This window comes from Mobula birostris, chromosome 6 (assembly GCF_030028105.1).
Source record: "Mobula birostris isolate sMobBir1 chromosome 6, sMobBir1.hap1, whole genome shotgun sequence".
NCBI lineage: Eukaryota > Metazoa > Chordata > Chondrichthyes > Myliobatiformes > Myliobatidae > Mobula > Mobula birostris.
In genome coordinates this window covers 35,923,776-35,938,125 of record NC_092375.1, presented here as the reverse complement: position 1 = coordinate 35,938,125, position 14,350 = coordinate 35,923,776, and the positions used below count along the sequence as shown (strand labels likewise).

Here is a 14,350-nt window from a genome sequence, read left to right as displayed (position 1 = left end):
GGATCCAGGGAAGTTTGGCCAGGTTGATTCAGAGTTGGCTTGTCTGCAGAAGGCAGAGGGTCGTGGTGGAGGGAGTACATTCGGATTGGAGGGTTGTGACTAGTGGTGTCCCACGAGGATCGGCTCTGGGACCTCTACATTTTGTGATTTTTATTAACGACCTGGATGTGGGGGTAGAAAGGTGGGTTGGCAAGTTTGCAGACGACACAAAGGTTTGTGGTGTTGTAGATAGTGTAGAGGGTTGTCGAAGATTGCAGAGAGACATTGATAGGATGCAGAAGTGGGCTGCGAAGTGGCAGATGGAGTTCAACCCGGAGAAGTGTGAGGTGGTATACTTTGGAAGGACAAACTCCAAGGCGGAGTACAAAGTAAATGGCAGGATACTTGGTAGTGTGGAGGAGCAGAGGGATCTGGGGGTACATGACCACAGATCCCTGAAAGTTGCCTCACAGGTAGACAGGGTAGTTAAGAAAGCGTGTGGGGTGTTAGCTTTCATAAGTCGAGGGAAAGAGTTTAAGAGTCGCGAAGTAATGATGCAGCTCTATAAAACTCTGGTTAGGCCACACTTGGAGTACTGCGTCCAGTTCTGGTCACCTTACTATAGGAAGGATGTGGAAGCATTGGAAAGGGTACAGAGGAGATTTACCAGGATGCTGCCTGGTTTAAAGAGTATGCATTGTGATCAGAGATTAAGGGCTTTTCTCTTTGGAGAGAAGGAGGGTGAGAGGAGACATGATAGAGGTATACAAAATATTAAGAGGAATAGATAGAGTGGATAGCCAGCGCCTCTTCCCCAGGGCACCACTGCTCAATACAAGGGGACATAGCTTTAAGGTAAGGGGTGGGAAGTTCAAGGGGGATATTAGAGGAAGGTTTTTTACTCAGAGATTGGTTGGTGTGTGGAATACACTGCCTGAGTCAGTGGTGGAGGCAGATACACTAATGAAATTTAAGAGACTACCAGACAAGTATATGGAGGAATTTAAGGCAGGGGGTTATATGGGATGCAGGGTTTGAGGGTCGGCACAACAATGTGGGCCGAAGGGCCTGTATTGTGCTGTACTATTCTATGTTCTATAAGACAGGAATTCCAAAACATACAATCTGCTTTGATATAATATTAATTCAATTGCACTTATCCAATTAGAAAGACTACTGAAATACAAAGTGCAAATGTGAGTAACATGAATTTAAAAGTGGAAGATGTACTTGTTCAACTTGAGATAGACAATATACATGGCCCTGGTGGCTAAAGGGATCAGGGGGTATGGAGGGAAGGCTGGTACAGGGTTCTGAGTTAGATGATCAGCCATGATCATACTGAATGGCGGTACAGGCTCCAAGGGCCGAATGGCCTACTCCTGTACCTATTTTCTACGTTTCGATGTCTGCAAAACATTAAAACCCTATTGAGGTCAATGTGAAGTTCAAATATATTACTCATAAGAACATAAGAAATAGGAGCAGGAGTAGGTCATCTGGCCCATCGTGCCCGCTCCGCCATTCAATAAGATCATGGCTGATCTGACCATGGACTCAACTCCACCAACCTGCCTTTTCCCCATAACCCTTAATTCCTCTACTATGCAAAAATCTATCCAACCTGGTCTTAAATATATTTACTGAGGTAGTCTCCACTGCTTCAGTGGGCAAAGAATTCTACAAATTCACCACTCTCTGGGAAAAGCAGTTCCTCCTCATCTCCCTCCTAAATCTACTCCCCTGAATCTTGAGGCTATGTCCCCTAGTTCTAGTATCACCTACCAGTGGAAACAACTTTCCTGCCTCTGTCTTATCTATCCCCTTCATAATTTTATATGCTTCTATAAGATCTCCTCTCATTCTTCTGAATTCCAGTGAGTACAATCCCAGGTGACTCAATCTCTCCTCATAGTCTAACCCCCTCATCTCTGGAATCAACCTGGTGAACCTCCTTTGCACCGCCTCCAAAGCCAGTATATCCTTCTTCAATAAGGTGAACAGAACTACACATAGTACTCCAGGTGTGGCCTCACCAGTACCCTGTATAGTTGCAGCATAACCTCCTTGCTCTTCAATTCAATCTCTCTAGCAATGAAGGCCAACATCGCATTTGCCTTCTTGGTAGGCTGTTGCACCCGCAAACCAATTTTTTGTGATTCATGCACAAGCATTCCCAAGTCCCTCCGCACAGCAGCATGCTGCAGTTTTTTATTATTTAAATAATAATTCACTCTTTCGTTTTTCTTTCCAAAGTGGATGACCTTGCATTTACCAGCATTCTATTCCATCTGCCAGACCTTTGCCCACTCACTTAACCTACCTATATCTTTCTGCATACTCTCTGCATCTTCTGCACAATTTCCTTTTCCACTCAATTTAGTATCATCACAAACTTAGATACACTATACTCAGTCCCCTCTTCCAGATCGTTAATGTATATCATGAATAGTTGCGGGCCAGCACTGACCCCTGCGGTACACCACTCATTACTGATTGCCAACCAAAGTAACACCCATGTATTCCAACTCTCTGCTTTCCATTAACCAATCCTCTATCCATGCTAATACATTACCCACAATTCTATGTATCCTTATCTTATGGATAAGTCCTTTATGCGGCACCTTATTGAACGTCTTCTGGAAATCCAATTAAATAACGTCCATCTGTTCCCCTCTATCCACTGTGCTCGTTATATCCTCAAAGTACTCCAGTAAGATTGTCAAACAGGATTTGCCTATGTTGAAGCCATGTTGTGTCTGCCTGATGGATCCATTTCTTTCCAGATGCCTCGTTAGTTCTTCTTTAATGATTTCTTCAAGCATTTTTCCAACTACAGATATTAAACTAACTGGCTTATAGCTACTTGCCTTTCGCCTACATCCTTTTTTGAACAGTGGCGTGAGGATTGCTGTCTTCCAATCCGCCGGGACCTGGCCAACGCCAACAGAATTTTGGTAAATTATCACCGAAACCTCTACTGTAACTTCTGCCATTTCTTTCAGTACCCTGGGATGCATTTCATTAGGACAGGGGACTTGTCTATTTTCAGGCCCAGAAGTTTGCTCAACGCTACCTTTTTTGTGATAGCTATTGTATCGAGGTCCTCACCTCCCATTGCATCCATAACATTTCTCTTTGGCATATTAGATGTATCCTCCACTGTGAAGACCGGCACTAAATAGTTATTCAAAGACTAGGCCATTTTCTTATTATGCAATATCAATTCCCCCTTCTCATCCTCAAAGGTACCTACATTTAGTTTAGCCACCCTTTTCCACTTTATATAATTATTAAAACTTTTACTATCCTTTTTTATATTTTGTCCTAGTTTATTTTCATAATCTAGCTCCCTTTCTTTATTGCTCACTTAGTGGCACTTTGTTGCTTTTGAAAGTCTTCCCAATCATCCAGTTTCCCACTACTCTTGGTGATTTTGTATGCACAAGCTTTTAGTTTGATGCCTTCTTTTATTTCCTTTGTTATCCAGGCTCCCCTCTACGCTTACTGACCTTGCTTTTAACTGGAATATACTTTTGCTGAGCACTGTGAAAAATCTCTTTGAAAGTCTTCCATTGTTCCACCATATAGCCTGTGCTCCCAGCCTACACTAGCCACTCCTCCCTCATCCCATTGTAGTCTCCATTGTTTAGGCATACTTCACCAGTTTGCAATTGAACTACTGCACTCTCTATTTGTATGAGAAATTCAATCATACTGTGATCACTCTTTCCAAGAGGAACCCGAACTACAAGATTACTAATTTTACCTGTATCATTGCACAGGACCAGATCTAAGATAGCATGTTGCCTTGTAGGTTCAGTAACATGCTGTAGCACGGATGCATTCTATGAAGTCCACCTCAAGACTGGCTTGACCAACCTGATTCACCCAATCTATGTGCAAGTTAAAGTCCCTCATGATAACTGCTGTTTCATTCTTACGTGACTCAGATATTTCTCTGTTTATTGCCTGTGCCACTGTAATGTTATTATTTGGTGGCCTATAGACAATTCCCACCAGTAATTTTTTCTCTTTACTATTCCTAATCTCTACCCAGATGGATTAAACATTCTGCTCTTTAGATCTGAAATCGTCTCTATTGTCCTGATCTCATCTTTAATTAAGAGCGCTACTCCACCTCCCTTACCTTCCTGCCTATCCTTCCGTATTACCTGATATCCGTGGATATTTAATTCCCAATCCTCTTTACCCTGCAACCACGTCTCTCTAATGGCCACTAAATAATACTTCTTTGTCCTGATTTGAGCCACAAGTTCATTGACCATGTTTTAAACACTATGGTCATTCAAATGAAGTGCCCTTCCACTTATTGTGCTTTTAAAATCTTGTAATCTTTTACTCTTTTGTACTTGACTTACCTTCACTCCACTCTTACTTTTCTCTTTATTTTTTGTTTTTTTCTTTATCCACACTTTTCTTTTTTACTTTATCCATGCTGCTCCAATCTGTTGAACTCCGCCCCCCCCCCAACTATTTAGTTTAAAGTCCTCTCCACAGCCCTAGTTATGCGATTCACCAGGATCCAGGTCCCATCACGGTTCAGGTGGGTCCGTCCCATTGGTACAGCTCCCTCCTTCCTCAGTACTGCTGCCAATTTCCCATGAACTCAAACCCACTTCTCTCACACCAATCCTTAAGCCACACATTTAACAGTCTAATCTTCTTGACCCAATGCCAATTTACATGCGGCTCAGGTAGTAATCCACAGAGTACTTCCTTTTTGGTTCTGCTTTTTAATTTAGTCCCTAGCTGCTCAAATTCCCTCAGCAGGACCTCTTTCCTCATTTTACCCATGTCATTGGTACTCACCTGGACCACAACAACTGGATCTTTCCCCTCCTACTGCAAATTCTTCCGCAGGTCAGATATGATGTCCAGAATCTGGGCACCAGACAGGCAACACAGCCTTCGGAATGCGCTATCCTTGCGACAGAGAACTCTGTCTATTCCCCTGACTATACTATCCCCAATTACCACAACATTTCTCTTCTCTCCCCCTCTTGAATGGCTGGCTCCCTGAACTATGGTGCCAGTTAGGTTGCTCACCCGTCCTGCAGCCCCCACTGTCATCCACATAGGGAGCATAAATCTCAAACCTGTTGGTCAAGCTCAAGGGCTGAGACTCCTCCAGCAATGTCTCCTGGTTCGACTACCTTGCTCACTCGCAGTCACACCCTCTCGTCCCTGACCACGGACCGAATCTAACGGGTGTGCTTACCTCCTGAAACAGAGAATCCAGGTAACTCTCCCCCTCCCTGATGTGTCACAGTGTTTGAAGCTCAGATTCCAGGTCATCAACTTTGAGCCTGAGTTCCTCGAGCAACCAACACTTCCTGCAGATGTGGTCACCAGGAACCACGATGGGGTCCACCAGCTCACACATCACGCAGCTACAACACATTACCTGAACCTGCATCATCCCTTATTTAATTAGCTGTAATTTAGTGACTTATTATTCAACCACTACAAAAGCCTTACCTGCTACTTACTTGTGCCTCCTTTCCAAGGCCTCAAGTTCCCACTCCTACACTGGTCCCTTCACACAATGGCTGCTCTGCTTTGACCCTGCTTTACTTTTATTTGCTCCTGCTAATGAATCGTGAATCGATTGGTCCGCCACTACTCCAATAAACTGTTAAGAGCTTAGATACTTTGAAGATACCAATGGCCTGCAAGAATGAGGCCCTCTGGTACAAAGAATTCCTAGTCACGTTCTTGTTATGAAACTGACAGTTTGCCTACTTAGGCTTCAAACCTTTTCTGTGATGGTTAATGCATAACTTATCCTCCTAACTCCTTGCCATGTCAATATCATTACTTACAGTATATTCACAAATTAACTGCATCAGAAATTTCCTCTTTTAAAACTATAAATCCTTCAAAAAATCTGCTAGACATAGAAGATATTTGAAATGGTGTGTAAAAAAAAACAAACCAGCTGATGCTCTCAGTCTGTCAGAATTGGAAAACAGCTTGATATCTCTTATTCTATGAACAACATTGATTTGGTTTTTGGTGTTCTGAAAATGCCAACAGCACAGTTTTCATTAAATAGTAGTGGACAGAAGAAACTATCCACTCAATAATGGCTGTTGCCTTTTTTGGAAATGCAACCAAATTAATCTTGTTTCTTTATTCCTTTTCCAGAGTGCCACAAACTTTTCATTACCTTTTACTTCTCCTCTGCAACTGTACATCGTGACATTAAAGATAAAAAATGTTTATTTTCTGGATAACAGAAGAATGTGAAGGAAAGCCAGTACAATCAGAAATATACATCGGCCAACTGTTGGTTCTGTGGTATATTACTCCCTGATAAGATATGTATACAGGTAATAGATTTAGCAGCAAGTGTGATTCTGTTTATGTAGCCTGGATTTATTTTTCTAACAATGATTGTAACAAGATTGCTCACATAAATGATAAGTCATTAAAATGAAGTTGAGAGTTATAGAAATACCTAATGTCAGTTACATTTACAAAATAGTAATAGTACTCCAAAAGACAAGAAAAGAAACTTCAATTTGTGTTTACCTTTGTATATTCAATCTTGCTTCTGAGATCAGCAGCAGTAGCATCCCATTTGTTCACAGTGGCTTGAATATGTGATGGATCAGCAATTGGCCTGGAATTTAATACAGGACATGTTTATGCAAAATACAGACCAGCTTATAACCTCAATAGCATCACACCATTTTTCAAGCTTCTTTAATCAAACATTAAGTGTTCAATTGTGCCCTTTACTATTTAAGCAAAGGCTGAGAAAGAGGTTTTTTTCTGTTTATATACATATTTTTTTCTTTTTATTTCTTTTTTTATGACTAATTTCATTACGAGTTTGGAAGTCTATTATTCCTATGTTACTTAAAATCCTTTTTGTATATGCTGATTAAGATTATTCCAATCTCTTTGTACCAACTTTGTTATTGTGCTTATAATTTTGAAAATTAATAAAAAAGATTTAAAAAGAAAGAGAAAGAGGTGTTTATGGTGTGCAATTGAAACTATATATACACACTAAGTTTAACAATAATTTGTGGGCCCCTTTTGAAAAATTTGTCTGACCTGGACTTTGGTAACAGAAGGTGGTTTGCCTATAGCTTAGCTAACTGCCTTTAAAGGAACAAAGTGTCTTGTTGAAGGGTCTCGGCCCGAAACATCGACTGTACTCTTTTCCATAGATGCTGCCTGGCCTGCTGAGCTCCCCCTGCACTTTGTGTGTGTTGGTTGAACAGAAATGCTATTCCTAAGTAACTGGAGAGTTTGTGCCACACTATCATTGTCAATTTGATAAGAAAGAATTAATAAGTCATAGAGCTTATTTCCATACAGTTACATAAAGTAATAAATAACTTGAAAAGAAGTAATGAAAACTAAGGTACCCCTTTGTTTTATCCATGAGCATGCTGAGCTGCTTTTCCGTCTCCAACAGAGCTTCCTCCAGGTTACTGAGTAAGAAATCTCTGCGCATCTCCAGCAAAAGACACTGCCACAGAAATAATCTTTTTATTCTGTATTTCTTTAATATTAATATAACTTTTACAAAATTAAAATACAAATCAATAAGACAGCAAATAAGCAGGATATGGCTTGAATAATCTATGAAATACTTCTATGAAAGATCACTAATTTGTGATTTTAGAAATTTTTGTTGATCAACATTAAGAATGTAAAATCTTGTAATATAAGTACCAACAGCACAGTGTACAATAATTAATTATTTAGCTTGTCAGATGGCACCTGCAGAAAGTAATACAGGTTTAAGTTTCATGTTGATGATTTTTCACCAGAACTAGAAAAAAAACAGAAAATAGATATATTTTAAATTGTAAAGAGCAGGAAAGGGAACGTACGCTGTGGATGTATGGAGGGAGGCAGGGCTAGTGTTTCGATGATCTTCATATCAAATGGTTATTTATCTGAAGACACCGAACACTTTTGCTTCATCTGCCTTGCCAGCCAGGATCTCCAGAGGCCACCATTTTAATTTCACTTCCCATTCCCACAGACATGTCGGACGCACAACCTCCTCTGTTGCCATGTTGAGGCTAAACAGAATTGGAAAACAACACCTCATATTCCAGCAACACACATCAAAGTTGCTGGTGAACGCAGCAGGCCAGGCAGCATCTCTAGGAAGAGTTGCAGTCGACGTTTCAGGCCGAGACCCTTCGTCAGGACTAACTGAAGGAAGAGTTAGTAAGAGATTTGAAAGTAGGAGGGGGAGGGGGAGATCCAAAATGATAGGAGAAGACAGGAGGGGGAGGGATGGAGCCAAGAGCTGGACAGGTGATTGGCAAAGGTGATATGAGAGGATCATGGGACAGGAGGTCCGGGGAGAAAGACGGGGGGGGGGTGTGGAGGGAACCCAGGGGATGGGCAAGGGGTATAGTCAGAGGGACAGAGGGAGAAAAAGGAGAGTGAGAGAACGAATGTGTGTATAAAAATAAATAACGGATGGGGTACGAGGGGGAGGTGGGGCATTAGCGGAAGTTAGAGAAGTCAATGTTCATGCCATCAGGTTGGAGGCTACCCAGACGGAATATAAGGTGTTGTTCCTCCAACCTGAGTGTGGCTTCATCTTTATAGTAGAGGAGGCCGTGGACAGACATGTCAGAATGGGAATGGGATGTGGAATTAAAATGTGTGGCCACTGGGAGATCCTGCTTTCTCTGGCGGACAGAGCGTAGGTGTTCAGCAAAGTGGTCTCTCAATCTGCGTCGGGTCTCGCCAATATATAGAAGGCCACATCGGGAGCACCGGACGCAGTATATCACCCCAGCCGACTCACAGGTGAAGCGTCGCCTCACCTGGAAGGACTGTCTGGGGCCCTGAATGGTGGTAAGGGAGGAAGTGTTAAGGGCATGTGTAGCACTTGTTCTGCTTACAAGGATAAGTGCCAGGAGGGAGATCAGTGGGGAGCGACTCCCTTGTCCATTCGTCCCCCCCATTCCTCCCCACTGATCTCCCTCCTACCATCCTTTCCCTGCCTCAATGGAACGTACCTATGCAGAACGCCAAGCAAATGTTCCCTGAATATTTGTCACATTTCTACCGTACATTTCCCTGAAAAGATCTACTCCCAAGTTTCTACCTAATAGCATATTTCCCCTACCCCAATCAAATATTTTCCCAAATTGTCTGCTCCTATCCCTCTCCAGCGCGATGGTAAAGGAGATAGAGTTGTGATCACTACCTCCAAAATGCTCTCCCACCAAAAGATCTGACACCTGACCAGGTTCATTTCCCAATATCAGATCTACATATAAGCCCATCCCATGTATACAGGTCACCATGTGTCAAGAAAAGGTTTCAATGTTCCAAGAACTTGAAACTCTGCCCCCTGCTCCATCTCCTCAGTCACTCATTTGTCTGCGCTATCTTCCTGTTCTGATCTTCCCTACCTTGGTAGACCAGGAGTAATCCAGAGATTACCACCGGAGATTGCTCTTCAGCCTCCTTCCTAACTCCCTGAACTTAATTCGCAGGACCTCTTTACTTTATTGTCGCCAAACAATTGATACTAGAGCGTACAATCATCACAGCGATATTTGATTCTGCGCTTTGCACTCCCTGGAGTACAAATCGATAGTAAATAGTAAAAATTTAAATTGTAAATCATAAATAGAAAATAGAAAAGGGAAAGTAAGGTAGTGCAAAAAAACCAAGAGGCAGGTCTGGATATTTGGAAGGTACGGCCCAGATCCGGGTCAGGATCCATTCAGCAGTCTTATCACAGTTGGAAAGAAGCTGTTCCCAAACCTGGCCGGACAAGTCTTCAAGCTCCTGAGCCTTCACCCGGAGGGAAGAGGGGCGAAAAGTTGGCTGGGTGGGTTGTGTCCTTGATTATCCTGGCAGCAGTCTACCCCTCTCCTGCCTATGTCATTGGTATCAATGTGTACCAGGACCTCTGGCTGCTCACCCTTGCCTTCAAGAATATCCTGCAATCACCCAGAGATATCCTGAACCCTAGCACCTGGGCGGGAGGCAATACACTATCCTGGTGTCTCTTTTGCTGCTGCAGAATCTCCTATCTGTCCCCCTAACTATCGAATTCCCTATGACTATAGCTCTGCCTGACTTCACCCTACCCTTCTGAGGCTCAGAGCCAACCACTGTACTATTGGTCTGGCTGCTGCTGCCTTGCTCAGGTAGGTCATCCTCCTCATCAGTTTCCAAAGGGATACTTTGCTGAGGGGAATGTCCACAGGGGGACCCTGCACTGACTTCTTTCTCCCTTTACCTCTCTCGGTCTTCACCCATCTACTCCCTGAATTCTGCACTCTGGGTGTAACCACCTGCTCAAAAGTCTTATCTATCAATTGCTCTGCCTCCCGGATGATCCTTAGTGGACAACCTTTGGGCAGGCTATGTTAATATTCGAGAATCTGAAAATTGTAAGTTTCCCACAAACACAAACCCAACAGACTGCGTTAAAATAACCCTGTGCATTTACAGACAAATTTTCAATTTGCTTCATTAGCTCACTTTATGAAATTTCTCAGTTGCATTTTTATTCACAAGGTAGCCGCTTAAAATGTGATGAACACACTAAGTATGACCAACCAGGGTGGCTCCTACACAGTGAATGGCAGGGAACTGAGAAGTGTGGTAGAGCAAAGGGATCCAGGAATACAGGTCTACAATTCATTGAAAATGCGGTACAGGTAGTTAAGATCATCAAGAAAGCTTTTGAAAAATCAGCCTTCACAAATCGAAGTATTGCGTATATGAGATAGGGTGTTATGCTGAAGTTGTATAAGACATTGTGCCTAATTTGGAGTATTGTGTGCAGTTTTGGTCCCCTTTACAGAAAAGATGTAAATAAGATTGAAAGTGTACTGAGAAAATTTACAAGGATGTTGCTGAGGCTGGAGGACCTGAGTTATAAGCAAAGAATGAATAGGTTCGGACTTTATTCCTGGAATGTAGAAGATTTAAGAGAGATTTGATAGAGGTATACATAGTTATAAGGGGTATAGATAGGTAAAGGCAAGCAGGCTTTTTACCACTGAGATAGGGTGGGACTACAAGAGATCATGGGTTAAGGGTGAAAGGTGACAAGTTTAAGGGAAACATGAGGGGGATCTTGTTCACTCAGAATGAGAGAGTGGAACAAGCTGCCAGTGCAAATGGGGCATGTGAGCTTGATTTCAACATTTAATAGAGGTATGGATAGGTACATGGAAGGCAGGGGTATGGGAGACTATGGCCAAGGTCAGGCAATTTAAACAACTTGGCACAGACTAGATGTGCCAAAGGGCCTATTTCTGTGCAGTACTTTTCTATGACCTTTTGACTATGTCCTGCAATTTGTATGTTATAAGACATGAACCACGTTTTTAAAGGAAACAGATACCAAACATTATAAATTATAATCCAAATGCTCATCTATGTGAAGAATATCAAATTGTTATGGAGAATATAACAAGGGAATCCTTACTTTAGCTTGATTAATCATGGAAAGCTGTTCAACTACTAAAAATGGTTTTAGCATATGGCACCTTCTCAGAACAAATGATTTAGATCTTGTTAACTGACATTCTGTTTTGCAGCATTTTAAGACATAATGCCAATCATGGATTCCTACCCAAATGTAGTATATATACAAGATGAAGATGATTTCATTTTAAAAGCAGATGGTGTTATCTCACACAATAAAATAATTGCTAAGTTTCAGCTACCTGATTGATGACAGCACAACAGCCAATAATTCTCTGGCTACACCTCCACATATAAAGCAGCATTTCTACAAAAAAACTTGACACTTCTTTCTTTTTTGCAAAGTAACAGTTACAATTTGTTACAAGCAATACACTTAAAAGAAGTGTTGCAAAAACATTTATTCATGAAGCAAATGATTTATTTCATTACGCTCAACAAATTTTGAAACAAATGGTCATTGAGTCAAAAACCACAATTATAAAATTAAATTAAATTTCAAGAAACAAAATTAAAAGTTGCAATACAAGTCAAAATAAGCATCTAATTCTCTGCAGACATATTGGCTTAAACCAAAGAATAATATTAAACATGAACTATCAATTAAGTAGTCATCAATAAATCTGTGGAAACCTAACCAGAGACCTCTTACCTCTTGACTGATTGCTTTTTTTATATTCTCTGTTTCAATCTGTTGTGCATTTGCAATCTCTTCATTCAGCTGTTGCTGTTCATAGCACCATTTTTCCCTGTGAAAATGTCAAATGCACTTAAGACATTGCTTGATAAATCTGCAAGTGGATTGTTGCAAAATAAAAATAGGTAACTCAAATATCACTCTTGAAAAGTGAATGCCACAAGGGACATGACAGACTAAATAGATTTGCTGGACCGCAATGTAAAAGGTTCCTTGTCTTGTTATTTAAAAGCTCTTAGTAAAATCAGTCTAGTATGAAGTCAAAATGAAGATTCATCCATAATTGTGACCTAACACGTACTATTAAACAAATATGAAGCTGCATCCACCCTACTAGAAGGTTTTAGACAATACAATGACGTTTCAGATACGTGATGATTCTTTTTCTCATGCTATTTCTTAATTTATATCAACACACGCTATCACATTTATCCACTAACATCTGTATGACATTAGGTGTGAGAAGTTTAGACCTTCCGATGGAGGTTAAAATTTATTAACTTCAGACCATCATAATCTGTCACTGATCAGAAATACAAGAGTAAATTCAACAGAAATCAGGGAAATTGTCAGCACAATTGCCAGCTCATCTGGCATTGTATTTTGTGCATCTGAAAGCAAAACTCTGAACTGAGACACTGGTGGGAAACAACTTTGAATACAGAAATCACTACCAAAATAAGAAAATCTGATCCACCATTTTAAAAGAAATGCTATTCCAGCAGAGAGTTACTTTCTTGTTTAAAGTATTCCTCTGAATGTGTAAACAAAATTATAATTATAATAATTATTATTAGGCATGGATACTTACCCTTTTAAAGTGACATGCTACTCACCAGCCATGTTGTAACTTCTTTCCCTTCTGTCCTCAACAAAATATGAAGTGTAAGATGGGACCCTCTGTTTCAAGAAACTTATTATCTTAAGTGCAATAAGATCTTTTGCCCTTTCTCAGCTCTTAATGCAAAATGTTCGAAGCTCTTATTTTATATTTGATTCCACTTCTGAGAAATGAAGTCTTCAATCTTTTTATTATTTATAGTTTGTGTGTGTGTGTGTGTGTGTGTGTGTGTGGGGGGGGGGGGGGGTGGAAATAGATTGTATTCGTGACTGAGCCTAAACTTTCATTCCTGCCCCCTTAAATTCAATGTAGTCAAATATTCAAAACTAAAATGCCTTATAGAATACTTACTGTTCATTTTCAAATTCTTTTTTTAGTTTCAGCAGTTCTTCATTCTTGTCATTCACTGATTTTACATACCTTGGCAAAAAAAAAATCATATAAGAAGTCCTAAAGAAAACAACATGGGAATTCTGAAGTATTTGAACAAAAGTGAAATATTGAACATTTATATCTAGGATACCAAATGGACAGAAATCCATTTGACAAAGTTTGTAACTAGCTAAATTCTACTTTCAATAACATGCCCAACGCTTTTTCAGGAGCATCTTTGAACATACAACCTTCTCCGTTTCTGGAGCAGGACAGCAAATAGTCAACTCCCTCGGAAATTTTGGAAAACTTTGTAACATTTTTGCTTCTAGTTATTAAAATAAGTTTCAATCAGCATAAAATTACAATGTCAGAATGAAATATATTAAACCCATGTGATTCATTATTAACTTGTAGTGAATAAGATGAGCTATCTTTACCTGGTATGACCATTAATAACTCTTAGCTGCTCTCTAACATATCAAGAAATTGATTCTGGAGGTGTCAATAAATGGTGGTTTAGCCAGTAAGACATTCATTCCATGAGTGAATGAACAAAAATGTTAAAAATTGGTCTACTTTTGAAGTCACAGTCCTTGAGGATTCATAATTGTATTAGTGGCCAGTATCAACTCTTGAGAATAATTATTTGTGATATATTTTTTCTTTTGAAAAATAATTGGTGATATACTTTTTCTGGTATTAATAGCTTAAATAATTGTATACTTTAGATATCTGTATCTTCATCATCAATTTATATGTCAACTTTCATATCAGAAACAGTTTACATAATTTAAACATAATAATGGATAGACTGATGACACAAATTTGAGTGAAACTAAGAAAGATCACTGTCATTTCTGTGGAAATTATACAGCAACATGTGAAAGCATGTAAGTGTTGAGCTAAGATACCCTGTTCTTTCAAAAGGTTTTGAAAACTGTTTCTAACAGACTTGAAGCACCTTCTGAATGCTTTGGAACGTCAGAAGCATT

The 14,350-nt window shown here is 40.3% G+C and overlaps 1 protein-coding gene across 5 annotated transcripts in view; it reads right to left on the bottom strand.

The window, feature by feature from the left end:
• The window catches only part of LOC140198938 (uncharacterized), a 126,611-nt gene that overhangs the window by 18,269 nt on the left and 93,992 nt on the right, over positions 1–14,350 (bottom strand). For all 5 annotated transcript variants that reach the window (XM_072260222.1, XM_072260221.1, XM_072260224.1 and 2 more), the window contains 4 exons: positions 13,335–13,403; positions 12,098–12,194; positions 7,386–7,489; positions 6,538–6,628 (listed from right to left, as the gene is read on the bottom strand). In XM_072260222.1, coding sequence (XP_072116323.1) covers positions 6,538–6,628; positions 7,386–7,489; positions 12,098–12,194; positions 13,335–13,403 — 361 coding nt within the window. The remainder of the gene's footprint in view (positions 1–6,537; positions 6,629–7,385; positions 7,490–12,097; positions 12,195–13,334; positions 13,404–14,350) is intronic.